Source organism: Marmota flaviventris, chromosome 4 (assembly GCF_047511675.1).
Source record: "Marmota flaviventris isolate mMarFla1 chromosome 4, mMarFla1.hap1, whole genome shotgun sequence".
NCBI classification, from domain to species: Eukaryota; Metazoa; Chordata; class Mammalia; order Rodentia; family Sciuridae; genus Marmota; species Marmota flaviventris.
Window position 1 is genome coordinate 75040093 of NC_092501.1, and position 15850 is coordinate 75055942.

The 15850-nt window shown below is 36.4% G+C and overlaps 1 protein-coding gene across 1 annotated transcript in view; it reads right to left on the reverse strand.

The window, feature by feature from the left end:
- The window catches only part of Wdfy4 (WDFY family member 4), a 277867-nt gene that overhangs the window by 103253 nt on the left and 158764 nt on the right, over positions 1-15850 (reverse strand). The window contains exons 40-41 of the mRNA XM_027947941.3: positions 7172-7249; positions 995-1201 (exon numbers count right to left, since the gene is read on the reverse strand). Of these exons, the coding sequence (XP_027803742.3) occupies positions 995-1201; positions 7172-7249 (285 nt within the window). The remainder of the gene's footprint in view (positions 1-994; positions 1202-7171; positions 7250-15850) is intronic.

A 15850-nucleotide genomic window follows, 5' to 3' on the forward strand; every position in this document is an offset into this window, starting at 1 on the left:
AGCTAATTATTTTCGCTACCTCCAATTCCTAAGAAATATATTGAGGAAAAAATACTGCACACTTCCAGACATGTATTGACAACAATTTAAAAAAAAACAACCTCAACTGTCTATTGAATAAATGAAATGTAATTTTCTTTTTAGGTTTTACATGGATAAAAGATACTGGGGTTATAGACCAGAGAACACAGTCATTGTCATATCTTGGGATGAACGTAGAAGAAAATATCCAGCATCCCAGTGCTTGGAAGGCTGCCTTTTAGGATATTTTAAATTATGCTTGTTCAATTAGAACATGAAAAGTTATTAACAGGTCTTTCTACCACTATCAGATGGATCCAACTGTCTACCCAGCCCTCAAAAGGCAAAAATAACAACAACAACAAAACGGGAGCTTGATGATGTTATGAGCTTCATTAGAGCAAACTCCCAGGCACTGCCTGGATTCTGCTGCCAGGAAAATCAAGACAACTTCAGTACCATGTGGATTGAGGGAGCCACTAGCTTGAGTTTGCAGAATTCGCTGAGTTCAAAAGATTTTCACTGTAAAATTTGTTACAGAATTTGCTAGTGCAATAAATAATGTGCACAGCAGTGCAGGTTCTAAATGCTCAAAAGAACTTGAGCTGCAGACAATGGCTACCACCTGGCTTTTTCCAGACATTAGTATCCAGATTACTTCCCTGGACTTCTGTGGACTGTAGTGTGGTACGGGATCAAGGGCACAGGTATGAACACTCTGCCATCCATCCACTCACTCATTTATCCATTCAATTTTCCCTTCTGGTTATAGTTATAGCATTGCTTCTATGTACCTGGGATGATTAGTGTTTATTTTCTTCTATTAAATGACATCAAGAATAAGTTATGCAACCTTCTACATTTACATTCTTGCTCTTATCTGAAGAGAACATTAGACAGGAAAGCTACAGAGCCGCTTCCCTTTCTGTTTACCATCTGGAAACATCACCATCCCGCTATACCCAACGCCTACCTTGCACTTTTCTGGGCTCCTGATCTCCCACGGAGACAAGCGTCTGATGCGTTTCTTCATGCGAGCCGGTCCTTCTCTCCAGTCCAGTTCCCACCGGGAGCAGAATGTGGTTTCTGCCATCTGTCCCCACAGGCCCAGCTCCCCAAAAAGCTGCTCCCGGATCCTGGCCCAGGCATTGGCTGCCTTGATGTTGCAACATCTCCGCCTCTGGGAAGCAGAAATCTGACATCACCCCTGGACACATTTTCCTTAGAGGCATGGCCTCAAACCTCCAAAGGTGAACTGACCAAGTCCCTCATAAATGTTTGAAGGAGCTGCACATCTAGGTAGCTCTGAACACTCTCACGATTGTGCAGTGCTCTTTCTGGATCCAGGACCAAACCAGGAGAAGGAAAATACTAATGTCTGGAAAGAGCCAGGTGGTAGCCATTGTCTGCAGCACAAGTACTTTGTCATTGAGCATTTCTCAGCTTTGAGATTATTTAATCCCAGTAGAGGAAGGAGAAAACTGTCTATTCACCCTCAGAACCATTAGACTGCTGGCCCTGGACAGAAAGCAACAGGTCCTGAAGTCCCTGAAGCTACTTATCAGAGTGGATTAGTCAGCTGCTTTGTAAAAATTAGGTGTAGGATTTCATCACAGCCTCTACCCTTCAGAATGGACAGAAATTTTCTATCTATCCATAATCTCCATCCTTCCAAAATGATGCTGAAAATACTTCTCCCTGTCCACCCAGACTGGAGGTAGAGTAGGAATTAAAAGCCCTGCTGACAGTTGGATTATTTGAGCATGACCATTCTCATCTCTGATCCTCAGGATCTCCAACTATTTAATGAGAGGCTTAGCCTGGTTGAGGTCTAAAAGCCTCTTGATTCCTAATATCATATGATTTTTGAATGTTCAAGGATTCTAGAATGTTCACAGAAACAAAAGCTTTTTGTATTAATGAAAATAATCTTATCTAATATCTGTGAAATCTTCACAGTTTGTGTGGTTTTTAATGGTCACACCTCTACTAGAGTATAATTTAAGTCTTGATAAAAATAAATTGACATCCTACATTGCATTTGCAGGCCACATTGAGTTTCATATATTATCCATCAAAGAAACATACTGTACAGTTTGGACAGTAGAATTAACTGTCTACACAGTGAACTTTTGTAATTATTCAAACACTTGATGGTATTTGCCCTATTCAATTTAAATGTTTCGGAAAACAGAAAGTGCTAACAACAGGAAGTAGAGGTTTCAAAATTTAACATAAATAGAAAAACATCTTGTGATTATGCCTTAGGTTGAACCTCTGGCCTTCTGATTACATTTTCTTTACCTAGTAAACACTGTGAGCATAAATTTTCTATCATTCCCATGCAGATACTAACTCTGGAACAGAAGCGATGTCTCCAAAATCCAACAGGTGGCCAAACAGATTTTACCCAGTCTGTCATATTCCAAAGTCTTCCCATGAGCCTGTGAGCTAGATCCCTTTGCTGCAGGGCTGATTATCATTTTATGGACTCATGATTTCTTTTTTTTTTAATATTTATTTTTTAGTTTTCGGCAGACACAACATCTTTGTTTGTATGTGGTGCTGAGGATCGAACCCGGGCCGCACGCATGCCAGGCAAGCGCGCTACCGCTTGAGCCACATCCCCAGCCCCTGAATTCATGATTTCTACTAGTACTACTTCAGTGATTTACAGACTTTAGGATGTAGGCCTTGCAAATATCAGACATTTTGAATGAGTAAATCATTCTCAGAACTTGCTGGAAGCTTTCCCATAGAAACATAGTAGGGGGGGATAGTGCTCAGCACGTGGTCTTTGATGTCCAATGAGCCTGGCTTGTCATCATGTTTCCGCTATTAGCCAGCAGTTGACTCTGAAGGAGCTTTAGCTTCCTCATCAGTCAAATTTGGCTAATAATATTAACATAATAAAAACTACAGACTTATGGAAGGATTAAATGAGACAATATTTTCACAAGTTTAATGTAGTACTTAACCCAGTTTAGGCAGTCAGTGTTATTACTGTAAATGAGCTAATCCCATTTCAACACGAGATTTTTGTTCCTCTACAGTGCCTAAAATCATATCCAAAACAGTCACAGCATTTTATAGAGGATTCTGGTGGGTTAATAAGGAGACCCAAGAAATAACAACCATCCAAAGCTTTTTAGAGACATTTGGTCATATGAAATGAATGCTTGTTTGGAGAAAATATTGCAGTTCCCTGGATGGGACATTATTGCTGTGTTTGTGGTAACATGTTGAGCTTTGTGGAGAGAGAATGAACAATTCCAAATCATTGGGTTGTCCAGTCTGAGCCTCAAATTAGTCTTTCAAGAACACCCTCTCTACCCCAAATGGTCTTGTTCCTCTCTACTCCATCATTGCAAAACTGAAGGTGCACAGCTGCCTGAATCCTCATCATGGGACACACATTAGCAGCCAGGTATGCAATGGGGAAATTGTTGAGAGATGAGTGATTTCTAAGTTCATGATAGCAAGTTGCATGTGAGCCCAGGACAAAGGATGCTAGATTACAAAATTGCAAAAGCCCTGGGTTCCCTCACCTGCAAAGGTGCTCTGAAATGCCCAGGTTTCTGCACAGTATATGGTTCTCTCTTAGTTCAAACCACAAATGGACCAAATGCCACTCCTGAGACTCACAGGCAGTGATTCTATTATGTAGGAGGTGGCTATGATTTTTGACTGAACAGAAACACTTGGGTAACAACACTTAAATTTGCCTTTGGGAAACCATTCTTTTCCTTCTTTAAGTCTCTGCTGCACTAGTGGGGCTGACCCCAGCCCTGGCTTCAGGGTTGAATGCTTTACCCAAGTCTGGCTAATTTGTAAAGGGTTATAGGATAGGCTAATGAGCATCATGCCCTGCATTGGGTATGGTGCCTTCTGGAGCCAAGGCAGAGGAAGCAGAGGGGTGAATGCACACACACATGGAGTTCCCCCTACACCCTGAAATATACACAGAAAACACCTTTGTGTGGATCAGGAGAAATGGGCCCTGGGCATGTACAGCCCTGTGGGCATGCAGCTCAGCAATGAGAGTGCCTTTGTGTAAATTAGAAAATGGTCTTATTCCAGGATTTATGGCTTGGTGAGCAGAGCATGAGTTCACAGCAGAACCACTTGCACCTTCATCCATGTGCATGTGTCCTCAAAGTCATCAGCAATCTCATACATATGGGTGTGGGTGTGAGTTTACATGAACATGTATGATGTGTGTGAAAGGAAAGAAGGGAGGAAGGAGGGAGGGAGAGAGAGAGAATGAATACATGATATTTGGATAACTCTGTTTGAAGACCACTCTTCAATTGCATTCTTCAAAAATCCAAAATGTTTGTAAGTGGATGGATCTGGAGAACATCATGCTAAGTAAAATAAGGAAACTCTCAAACTCTCAAAAATCAAGGATCAGATGATTTCTCTCATATGTAAAAGCTAGAGCAAACTGAGGGAAGAAAGGCAAGGGGTGGGGGACCCCATGAAAATAGAAAGGAGATCAGAGGGAGAGACCAGAGGGGGAGCGGGAGGGATGGGAAAAGGGAGAAATTGTGTAATGAAACTGACCAAATTATGTGACACATATGAATACACAACAGTGACTTCCACCTTAATGTGTATCTATAAAGAATCACTTTTAAAAACTATTAATAAATAGGAGGAACACTCGTAGAGGAGAGGAAGGAGAACAGGGGGAGGGAGAAGGAAAGGGAAAGAGGAAACCCTGGGAACTGAATGGAGCAAATTAGCTTCCACACATGTAAGATTATGTCAAAAGGAAACCCAATATTACATATAACCATAATGCATGAATAAAAACGTTTTTTTTAAATAACCCAAAGCCAGTTAGAGTTAGTTTCTGATCCTTGCATCTAAAGGAGTTGTGACAAAAACTTAATGAGAAGAGAGACTGAACAAGACACTGAACAAGAGCTCCTGGACCCATAGAGAGCCCGTATGAGATCAAGCAGAACAGCCCCTTACAGACTAAGAGAAAGGCCACTTTTTGAGGTGGCTGGCATCTCACAAAGAGCTTCAACATGTAAAGTTTTAGATGGCAATAGCAGGATGAAGCGTTTCTGGGAATTGTGATGAATCCCTGACATAAGAACAAGATAGTGTAGATGGACCACAGAGAAGAGGATGAATGGAACTTGGGCAAAACAAAGGGAAATCAGTGTAGAGGGAACTATTCCTGCCAGTGTTTCTGGAGTGAGCAGAAATGTGGCAGATCAATTACTAGGAATGTGCTATTTGCTGCTAATATAACGATGCTGGGGTTAACTTCCAGGGCAATGAGCAAAGCCACCTTATCAAGCTGTGGGTTTCCGCCATGTCCAGTGACCTCTCAGAGGAAGGTAAAGTGCCAGGACATAGAAGTTTTACATGGCCATTTATTGACAGCCCTGTGGGCAAGGGTCCCTGAACCTCATTGTCACTAACCTTGTGGGTAGTATCTATTTGGGTGCACTTGGGAGAAGCATCCCTGAATAAATGGAGCAGATTTCACAAGACTGATTTCTGTTCAGAATTTGACTCTTGATTTTTCTGGAAGTGGAGTGAGGTCTGTGGTGGAAAGTGTTCTGCCCCTTACAAAAGTGGGGTGATTGCTCCAGACCCCATTATCTCCAGCAGACAGTGATTATATCTGCATTCTTTTAAACATCAAAACAATGTTTTAAATATTTAAACACTTGGAATGCATCCTCATGGATTAACTCTAAAATGCTGATTTTTCTCAAAAATACTTAATCAACGGTAAAACTATACAAATTTCTCAAGTACTTTCCAAACCCCAGTCAGGCTCCACTAATGAAAATGAGCCAGGCCATCATTCCAGGAGGGTGGATTCCTCCCTTCTGGGATTAGAACCTCTACTGCGGTTCCATCCTCCCTACATGAATCTGCAATTTTACAAATTCAGCAGAAACACACAAAATATCACTGAATACCTTTCTCCTCACCACACCCAAATCTTCTAGGCTCTCCCAACAGAAATGGTCATGCTCCTGACAAGATGCTGATTTGGAAGTTTAGATATACAACATCCTCTGCCTAGAAACAGTTCAAGTATGATAAGAATGTCCCCAAACAAAGGATGAAATTCTAAGCAATTCTTTTTTTCCCCTCAATGGAAACTGATTTGATTAGTCACATTGCTCACCCTAGACAAAATCAGTGAGTCCATATGATGACACATGAATGCATAAGGGTCTGTCCAGGCACAGTTAGCACCCATGAAGCCAGCAAGACCCCCTACTATCTATACAGGGTGCAGATAGCAATACTAGAGTAAGGTAGGTGCTCATAGCAAACTTCTAATCCAAAAATATCAACTTAACAACTTGTGCAGCTGGAAAAACCAGTCATGCTTGCTGATCCCGAGGACAGTCTTCAAGAGCATGCCTTGTCAACACAAAAGTCATACCTAGATGGGTGCTTAAAATACCCAAACCTGCCCATATTAGCAGCAACCCATTGCATCTGGGAAAAAAAAAAAAATCCCTAACATGGCCCTAGTCCTTCATCGTCCCTGCTTAACCCTGGTCCTCCCAGCTACTTCTAGTTAATCAATGGCATCCAGCTCCTTCCTGCCTCAGGACCTTCACCCATGCTCTCTCCTTAGCCCAAACCACTCTTCTGGCAATATTCCTTCTTCTTCAGATCTCAGTTTAAATGGTCACTTTCTTGGACAAGACCTTTGAGTTGCCCAAATTAGATTCCTTCCCTATTATCGACTCTCATTGTACCTCTGCTTTCCCTGCCAAGTACCCACCATAAGTTATGATAATCTATTGGTTTGTGAAGTTATTCAGGGTATATTTCTCCTTTACCATGAATCTTTCTGAGGGTGAGGCCTGGGCCTGAAATCTTTGTAATGTGCTCCTAGTTCCCAGTAGATTCTGAGGCACCTGGGTTCCCAAAACCTATTTATTGAGTGCATAAATGAGTAGATGAGTCTCCTTAGTTGCTGACTTTAGATCTTAAGCCCATTGCATGGGTCGTGTAAGTAGAATGAATCACTGATGACCAATTATTGTCTTATACAATCTAAAACTAAAAGCCCCCTTTTAATTCTTTTTTTTTTTTTTTTAGATTCAAGGTAGATTGAAGTGCACTCTGTAGAGAAAAGATATGTTCTGGTTTTTACCTGTACATGGTCTTTGTATAAAGATGCATATAGCTCCTGTCCTTTTCTTCTGTAGTTCTCTATACATGACACAAAATCCTGGAGAAAAGAGAAAACAAGCCATAGCTTAATGACACCTGTGAGTTTAGGTTTTTGTTTTGGTACCAGGAATTGAACCCAGAGACACTTAACCATTGAGCCACATCCTCAGCCCCCTTTCAAATTTTATTTAGAGAAAGTCTCAACTGAGTTGCTTAGGGCTTGGAAATTAAGTTCCTCCTGTCTCAGCCTCCGGTGATGTTCCTCTTTTAGGCAGCTGCTGATGCACAAGTAGTAAGGCTGAGAGACTGATAAGATATGTAAAGCCCTAGCAGTCTTAGCCTGGAGAAATCCACAGAATAAAGACTTTAAGGTAGGATTTCTGATGGGCTACACCATAAGAATCAAGGAAGACTAGAAATTGACCAGGCTTCACAAGACTGAAACCCACAACCAATTAGCCCAATCCCTGATGGCAGTGCAGTGACCTGCCTGCCTCTATTCCAACCACGTGCCAGAAGGAGAGTCCTCTCTGGAGAAGATAACATCACCTAGAGTCTCTAAAACAGAACTTTCATAGAAAATGTTCAGCAGTTAAACATAAATTTCTAGATGTGCCCATTAAAAATGACCAACAGAAAAATACAATAAAACATACACATATGTATGTGGGTATAAGAGTTATCAGATGTGGGCCTTAAAATAAAGCAAGTAATATGCTTCAAAAATGCAATATGGTGAGTTTTGCAGGAGATGTGCAATCAATGAAAAATTAAAAAATAAAAAATTTATTCAGTAAAATGAGTTAATGGAAATTAAAAACTCTAGATATGGATTTAAAAGAATGATCACAACTGAACAAAGAATTAATGAACTTCACAAAATAACTTTGCTAAACTGTGAGATAAAAGTATGGAATATATTAAAAACACAAAAACCTATAGGTAACATAGAGAAAGGAAGTAAATTGTATATGGTTTGAAAAAAAATAAATAAAAATAAAATTACAATTAATATTATGCACAAATAAAAATTTAGAAATCCAATAATAACTGCTACAATTAGGAAAAATTTAGCAAGATATCTGAATTAAAAAACCTAACTATATTTTATATGTTAACAATAAATAATTTTTGAAAGTTGAAAATTATAATCTATTTGTTTGATATTCCAGAATGCCAAACACTTAGAAATAACTTAAACCACCCAATCCAATTTTGTCAGATTGGACAAAATGTAAACAAGACCTAAGTGAATATTTATTAAAAATACTGGTCTACAGGAGATTTTGGATTGAAAGATACAAACAAAGCAAAATGAGAAGTGAAAAAGATGTGTCACAAAAAAACAGTAGCCACAAGAAAACTGAAGAGACTATATTAATAACAGATTTTTAAAAATTCAAGACAAAAAAGAAACCAAAGATTTTTTTTATAAAGGATACTTCAAGACATTTTACAAGACCCTGATACAAAAACCAGGCAAAGCCATCATAAGAGAAGAAAACTACAGACCAGTATTTTTTATAAATATGAATATAAAAATCACTGACAAAACACTAGCAAACTGATTGCAGCAACATATAAAGATAATGATATAACATGACCACATAGAATTTAATACTAATAAGGCAATAAGGTTGGTTTAACATCTGAAAATAATGTAATGCCCCACATCATTAGAATAAAAATTCATGATTATTTTAATAGACATATAAAATAGGTATATAAATAGATGTATAAAAATATTTGACAAAATCTAAAACCCTTTAGAGACCCCCCCCAAAAAAGCCATCCAACTAGGAAAAAAGAGGAATTTTCTCAGCCTTATAAATAGTATTTACCAAACCCCACAGATAACATCATATTTAATGGTGAAAGACTGGATGCTTTTCCCCTAACATCAGGAATAAGAGAAGGATATCCACTTCTACCACTTCTAGTTAGCATTATGCTGAAAGTTCTAAACAGGAAAATTAGGCAGGAAAAAGAAATGAAGGACATTCAAATTGGAAAGTGGAAGTAATCTCTGTTCACAGATGACATGACCCTATATATAAAAAATCCTAAATAATCTAAAAGAATGACTAGAACTAATAAATGAATTAAAGTTGCAATATACAAGGTCAAACTGCATAAATCAGTTTTGCTCCTATATATTGCCAATGGAAAACATCCAAAAAGAAAATTAAGAAATCAATTTCATTTACAATCATATCCAAAAGGATAAAATACCTGGTAACAAATATAGCCAAGCTGGTTAAACAACTGTACATTGGAAATTACAAAACATTGCTGAAAGAAATTTTAGAAGCCCTAAAAGAATGGAAAGAGATCTCATGCTCATGAGTAAGAAGATAAATAGTGTTAAAATGTCATTTCTTTTTAAAGCAATCTACAGAATTAAATCAATTCCTATCAAATTTCAGAGATCTTTTATTTCTAGAAATCAAAAAACCAATCAAGTTGTACGGAATTACAAAGGACCCCCAAATAGTCAAGACAATCTTCACAAAGAAGAGTTAGGTTCACTCATACTTTTTAGTTTCAAATTTTATTTAAGCATGGCACTGGCATAAAGATAGACATGTAAACCACATGTCTATGGTTGGTGGATATTTGTTTTTACAAGGATATCCAAACAATTCAACAAGGAAGGAACAATCTCTTTAACAAACAATGCTGGAAAACTAGATAGCCTCATGCAAAAAAAAAAAAAAAAAAAGAAAGAAAGAAACTAATTCCCTCTTCATGATATACAAAAGTTAACTCAAAATGAAAAAAAGATCCAAATGAAAGAGCAAAACTATAAAACTCTTATAAGGAAATTCATGAATAATTCTTCATGATCTCAGTTTTATAAGATTTAGTTTTGACACCAAAAGCACAAGCAACACACACACACACACACACACACGTACACACTAAATTGAACTTCACCCAAACTAAAAACTTTTTTGCTTTAAAAGATACTATCATCCACATAATAAAAAAAAAAAATCAAAGAATGAAAAAAAAAAAAAAAAACATGATCATGTCCCTAAATAATGATGTTTGGGCCAATAACAAATATATAGCATTTCCATAAGATTATTATACAACTGAAAACTTCCTATCATCTAGTGACATCATAGCTATCATATGTCACAATGTGATGCATGCATTATTTATGTGTTTATTTTGATGCTGGTATAAACAAGCCTACTGCTCTGACAGTCATATTAAGTAATATAAAAGTATAGCACATATAATTATGTACCAGATATTATACTTTGTGATGATAATGAACAACTGGTACTGGTTTATGAATTTACCAAACTATACTTTTATTATTATTTTATGTATATTTCTTCTACTTATAAAAAATTAATTTACTATAAAGTAAGCCATTAGGCCAGCAGTGTCTTCATACATAGAGTGCTTGACCTATACAATATAGGTTTGTGTAAGCATACTCTGATGTTCATACAACAATAAAATTGCCTAATGATGGATTTCTCAGAATGAATCCCTGTTATTATATGATGCATGACTGTACTTATAAATCATACATCTGATAAGGGATTTGCTTCAACATTATATAAAGAACTCTTAGATATCAATAATAAAAGTGAAGACTAACCCTATTTTAAAATGGACAAAAAAATCTGAAGTTTTCTGAGAAAGACATCCAAATGGGTAACAAGCATGTGATGTGTTTTAATGTAATCTTGCCCGGTAACAAGAATGTGAAACAATGCTTGGCATTATTTATCATCAGGGAAATGTAAACAATAACCACAAGAAGATCAATGAGCTAATCAACTAAATAGGATGGATAGAATCAAAACTCCAGATAATAGCAAGTATTAATGAAGACATGGATAAATTGGAGCTCTGTACACTGAAGGTGAGAAAGCAAAATGGTATAGAACTTTAGAAAATGGCCTGATGGTTCTTCAAATAATTAAACATAGAGCTACCACTGACCCAGAAATTTCACTCCTAGATGTGTAACCAAGATAAAACTTATGCCCAAACAAAAATTTGTACATAATTAGCAGTATTATTCATAACATCCCCAAATTATAAACCAAATACCCATCAACTAATGAATGGATAAACAAAAATGTGGTCTATGTATATAATGGACAATTATTTGGCCCAAAAAAAGAAGTTTTGAAACTTGTTACAAGTTGATGAACTTTAAAAACATCATTCGAAATTAAAGAAGTCAGTCTCAAAAGTCCACATATTTTGACTTCATTTATATGAAATATCCATAAAGAGAGAAAGCTATTGTAGTTGCTTAGGCCTGGGGGTATGGGGGATAATAGGGTGATAGTTAAAAAATAGGAAGTCTCTTTTTGAGGTTATAAAAATGTTAAATGTTATAAAATTGACTAAGGTGATGATTACACATATCTGTATATGTACTATAAGCCACCAAATTGTTCATTTAAGTGAATTATGTTTAATTAATCTGCTTAATATACAAATATTTATGACACTGAAAAAAATCCAGAGTCTTATACAAAGATTTATACCAAGAACAGGGAAAATCTCAAACTGAATAAAAGAAGACAATTAACCAATGCTAACAGTGAGATGGCAGAAATGTAAGAATTACTTAACAAAGATTTTAAAGCAGCTATTATTATAAAGATGCTTCAACCACTACCAATTAGAAACATGCCTGAAGCAAATGAAAAGAAATAGTGAACATCACTCGAGGGAAAAAAATCTCACTAGAGAAATCAGAACACACAAATAACCAAATACAAACTTTAGAATTAAAAAAATAAAACAACCAAATAGGGGAAAAACCCTCAATAGATGAGCTCAATAGCGGAATGCAAGTGACAGAGGAAAGAATCGGTGAACAAGAAGACTGAAAGATAGCAATTAGACATGCTGAGCTACAGAGAGAAAACAGAATGGGAAGAAGCCCCAGGAGCTTTAGGAAGCTCTGGAACCACAATAAAAGATCTATTATACGTGCCATCAGAATCCAAGCTAGAAAGACAAAGAGGGTGGTGCTTAAAAACTACTTTAATAAAAAACAGCTAAAAACTTTCCAAATTGACAAAAGACATAAACCTACAAGTTCAAAAATAATCCAATTTAAAAATTGATTATTGCTTTTTTCTCCCCCTTTGGTATCAGACATTGAATCCAGGGGCACTAAATCATTGATCCATATCCCCAGCCCTTTTGTAAAATTTTGAGACAGGTTCTTCCTAAGTTGCTCAGGACCTAATTAAATTGCTGAGGCTGTCTTTGAACTTGTGATCCTTCTGCCTCAGCCTCCTGAGCCAATGGGATTTACAGGCATTAGTCACCACGCCCGGCCCTACAGCTAAAATTATATTTAACATAAAATGATGAATACTTTCCCTCTAAGACTAAAAAGTTGTCTGCTTTCACTGCTTTTGTTCAATGTACTAGAAATTCTAGGCAGTGCAACAAAGCAAAAAGAAATAAAAGCCACTCAGATTGAAAAGAAAGAAATAAAACAGTCTCTATTTGCAGATGCCTTGACTGTTGAATTCCCAAGGTATTTTCAAAATAAAAACAAAACAACAACAACAAAAACTCAGCAAGTTATATACTCAAGGTATTTACCAAAATACATAAGGTCATAGGGTACAATATCAGTTTACATATATCAATTATATTTAAAAATATTAGTAATAGATACTAAAATAAAAAAATACCATTTTTAATTGCCCCCAAATAATAAAATACTTAGAAGTAAATCTAAAACAACACACACAAGACTCATATGCTTCAAATTATAAAATGAAGATAAAAGAAATCAAAGAATATCTAAATAAAGGGCTGAACTAGCTGCCTCTGTCATTGAACATCATTTTTATTTAAAAGAATGGCTAGTGGACAAAATTATAGTTATTAACACTTGAGTGTTTGGCACATATTTCCTTGAAAATGAACCAACCAAACCTGCTCTCTCAAGTAAAACAAGTGACAGCATTTGCGTCCAAAATGTGATAAAATCTGAGCTTTCAAGCAAGTATTAACATTTTGAAAAACTTGCATCTGTCTCTGTGAGCTTGTGTTTCCCAGTAAATAGCTAAAATTTTTTTCTAAAAAGATTAGTGGTGACATGAGCATGATTTTTCCATATTGCATCATGAAATGAATCAACTGGGAGATTATGTAACTCAGGGAACAATGTATGTTACACATATGTTCCAATGCATGTTTCAAATACTATATGGGTTAAAATATTCATTCTAAAGGCAAGATAGTTCAAAGAAATTTAATGTCACAGAAGGGAAAAATTTTCACTAATAAAGATTTCAAGTATCTTTAAGAAATGACTACTTGTTGAGTTTTGGTGTAGTAGCAAAGATAATATATGTAATTTTCAATAAAAGCTATTAAAATACTTCTTCCTTTCCTAACTACATATCTATGGAAGACATTTTACATATTTCAACCAAGGTGGGTCAGATATATTACAGAAGTTTGAATAAGGAAGCAGAATGAGAATCCTTTGGTCTACTACTAAGTCCTACAGTTATTGAAGAGATTTGCAAAAAAATATATAATGCCACTCTTCTCACATTTTTTTTGCTTTGAAAATATATTTATTTAAAATTTCTTAATGTTTACACATAATTGGTTTATTATTGTTATGTTAAAATGAATTTTAAAATGCATCATTTTTAAAGTTTTATTTTAATTTCTATTATGGTAGATATAATCTATATAAACAAAAGCTATTTTGGTATCCTCACTGATTTTTGAGAGGGCAAAGAGATCCTGAGACCAAAGAGTTTGAGAACTGTTGCTTTATCACTACAAGAATGAGTTACTTGCTGTTTTATGCAATGACATTGAAAAATCTTGCAAACATAACTTACAGTAAAATAAGCCAGATAAAATAGTACATACAATGTTATTTCATTTAAATAAAATTTAAAATGTGGAAAACATATAGTATTAGATGCCAGTGGAAGGTCTACTTTGGGGGCAGAGGGCACTAGTGATTAAAATGGAATATTGGGATAGAGATGCTTCTGGGGTGGTATCAATGTGATTTTTTTTTAGTCTAATTGGTGGTCAGATATTACATGGTTAAAATTCTCATTTGTGACTTGAATACTTTTTCCTCTGTATGCAATGCTTCAATAAAATTAAAAAAGTGTTTATTGGCAAAACTAAAAAATATGAAAACAATATAATTTTTGAAATTCAGTTACTGTTTTGTAATAATGGGAATAGAGTGATTTCTTTTTTTTTTTGCAAAAAAATTTCTTCAATATTACTGTTCCATTGTTCATACACATTTATAAATAAAGCAATCATTATGAGCATCACAAGTGATATAAAATGCTGAAAAATTTGACTAATTCTACATCTACGGCAAAAGCCCAGATTTCTTTTGAATATGATGCTTTGGAGACAAGAAACAGGAGTAGAGAACCCCCGTAGGGCAGTTGGACACAAAGCAGCTGCCTTCAAACAGCAAATGTGCTATCTTGCCAAAGAAGGATGGGCTTTGGATGGCCCCAGGAGGTTAAGTGGGCCCAGAGCAGGGAGTTTGGGGCAGGCCAGCTTCGGCATGATAATATGGAACACTTCCCTGTTGTTCTAGTGTTGCAGAACCACAGCATCAGAGGTAGAAGGCAGAGGAGTCCAGATACCTTGGGTTTTGGCCCTGGGCAGCCATGTTACATACCACTTAATCTTTCTGAAATTTAATTTTGTCATCTATAAAATGAGGTTACTAGTACCTCCTTTGTCTTTTCTGCAGAGATGTTATGAAGGTAGGATGAAGCAGTATATTGAAAGCAGGTAAAAGCAGTTTGCAAAGTGGCACCCAAAGAGACTATTTGGGTGTGAAGTATTGGAGTCATGAATAAGATCTGTTGCCAAACCAATCAACCAACCTATCAACCAACCAACCAAACAAACAAATCTAGATGGCCTCCTCGAAATTAACATTTATGGAAAATGCTATAGGAGTTCAGTTATAAATCACCTTCACTCTCCAAATGAATACCCTGTCTATAATAGCAGGTTGTTTATACTTTGGCTTGGATATTCCATTTCTGGCTTAAATTTTACTCTCTGTTGTTAAGTTCAGGAAACATTCATTGAGCACCTAACATTTTTCAGGCACTGGAGTACACAAATGAACCCCAATGTATGGTTTTATAGGGCTTATGAGAGAAACAGAGAATTGTGAGCCAACAAGGCCACCACTGGGCCACAGAATAGGGAAACTTTGCCTGAGTCAGAGTCCAGAGAAGACTCCTTGGATGAAATGTTGTTCTTCCTGAATCTTAAAAGGAAGGTTTTAAGTGGAAGTCTGAACTGGGTTTTTGTTTGTTTGTTGAGCGTTCACATGATGAAACAGCAATGTAGAAGAGTCAAGTTCAAGGACTATATGGAAAGTCAGGCTGGTAGGATTGGTGACCACATCAGAGGGCAAGAATTATTCTAAAATGTCTGAATGAATAAAATTAAAGAAGCTAAGAAAAAGAAAGAGAGAATACAAAAACAAAAGTAAGTTTGTGAAATAAGAAGATAGCCGGTAGTCTCTAGAAGACAGCTCAAGAGAGCGATCCAAGGTCAATATAAGTTTGTGAGTCATCAGCACTCAGAGAGTAGACAAATCCTGAAAGATAAAATACCCTAAGGGGAGAAAGTA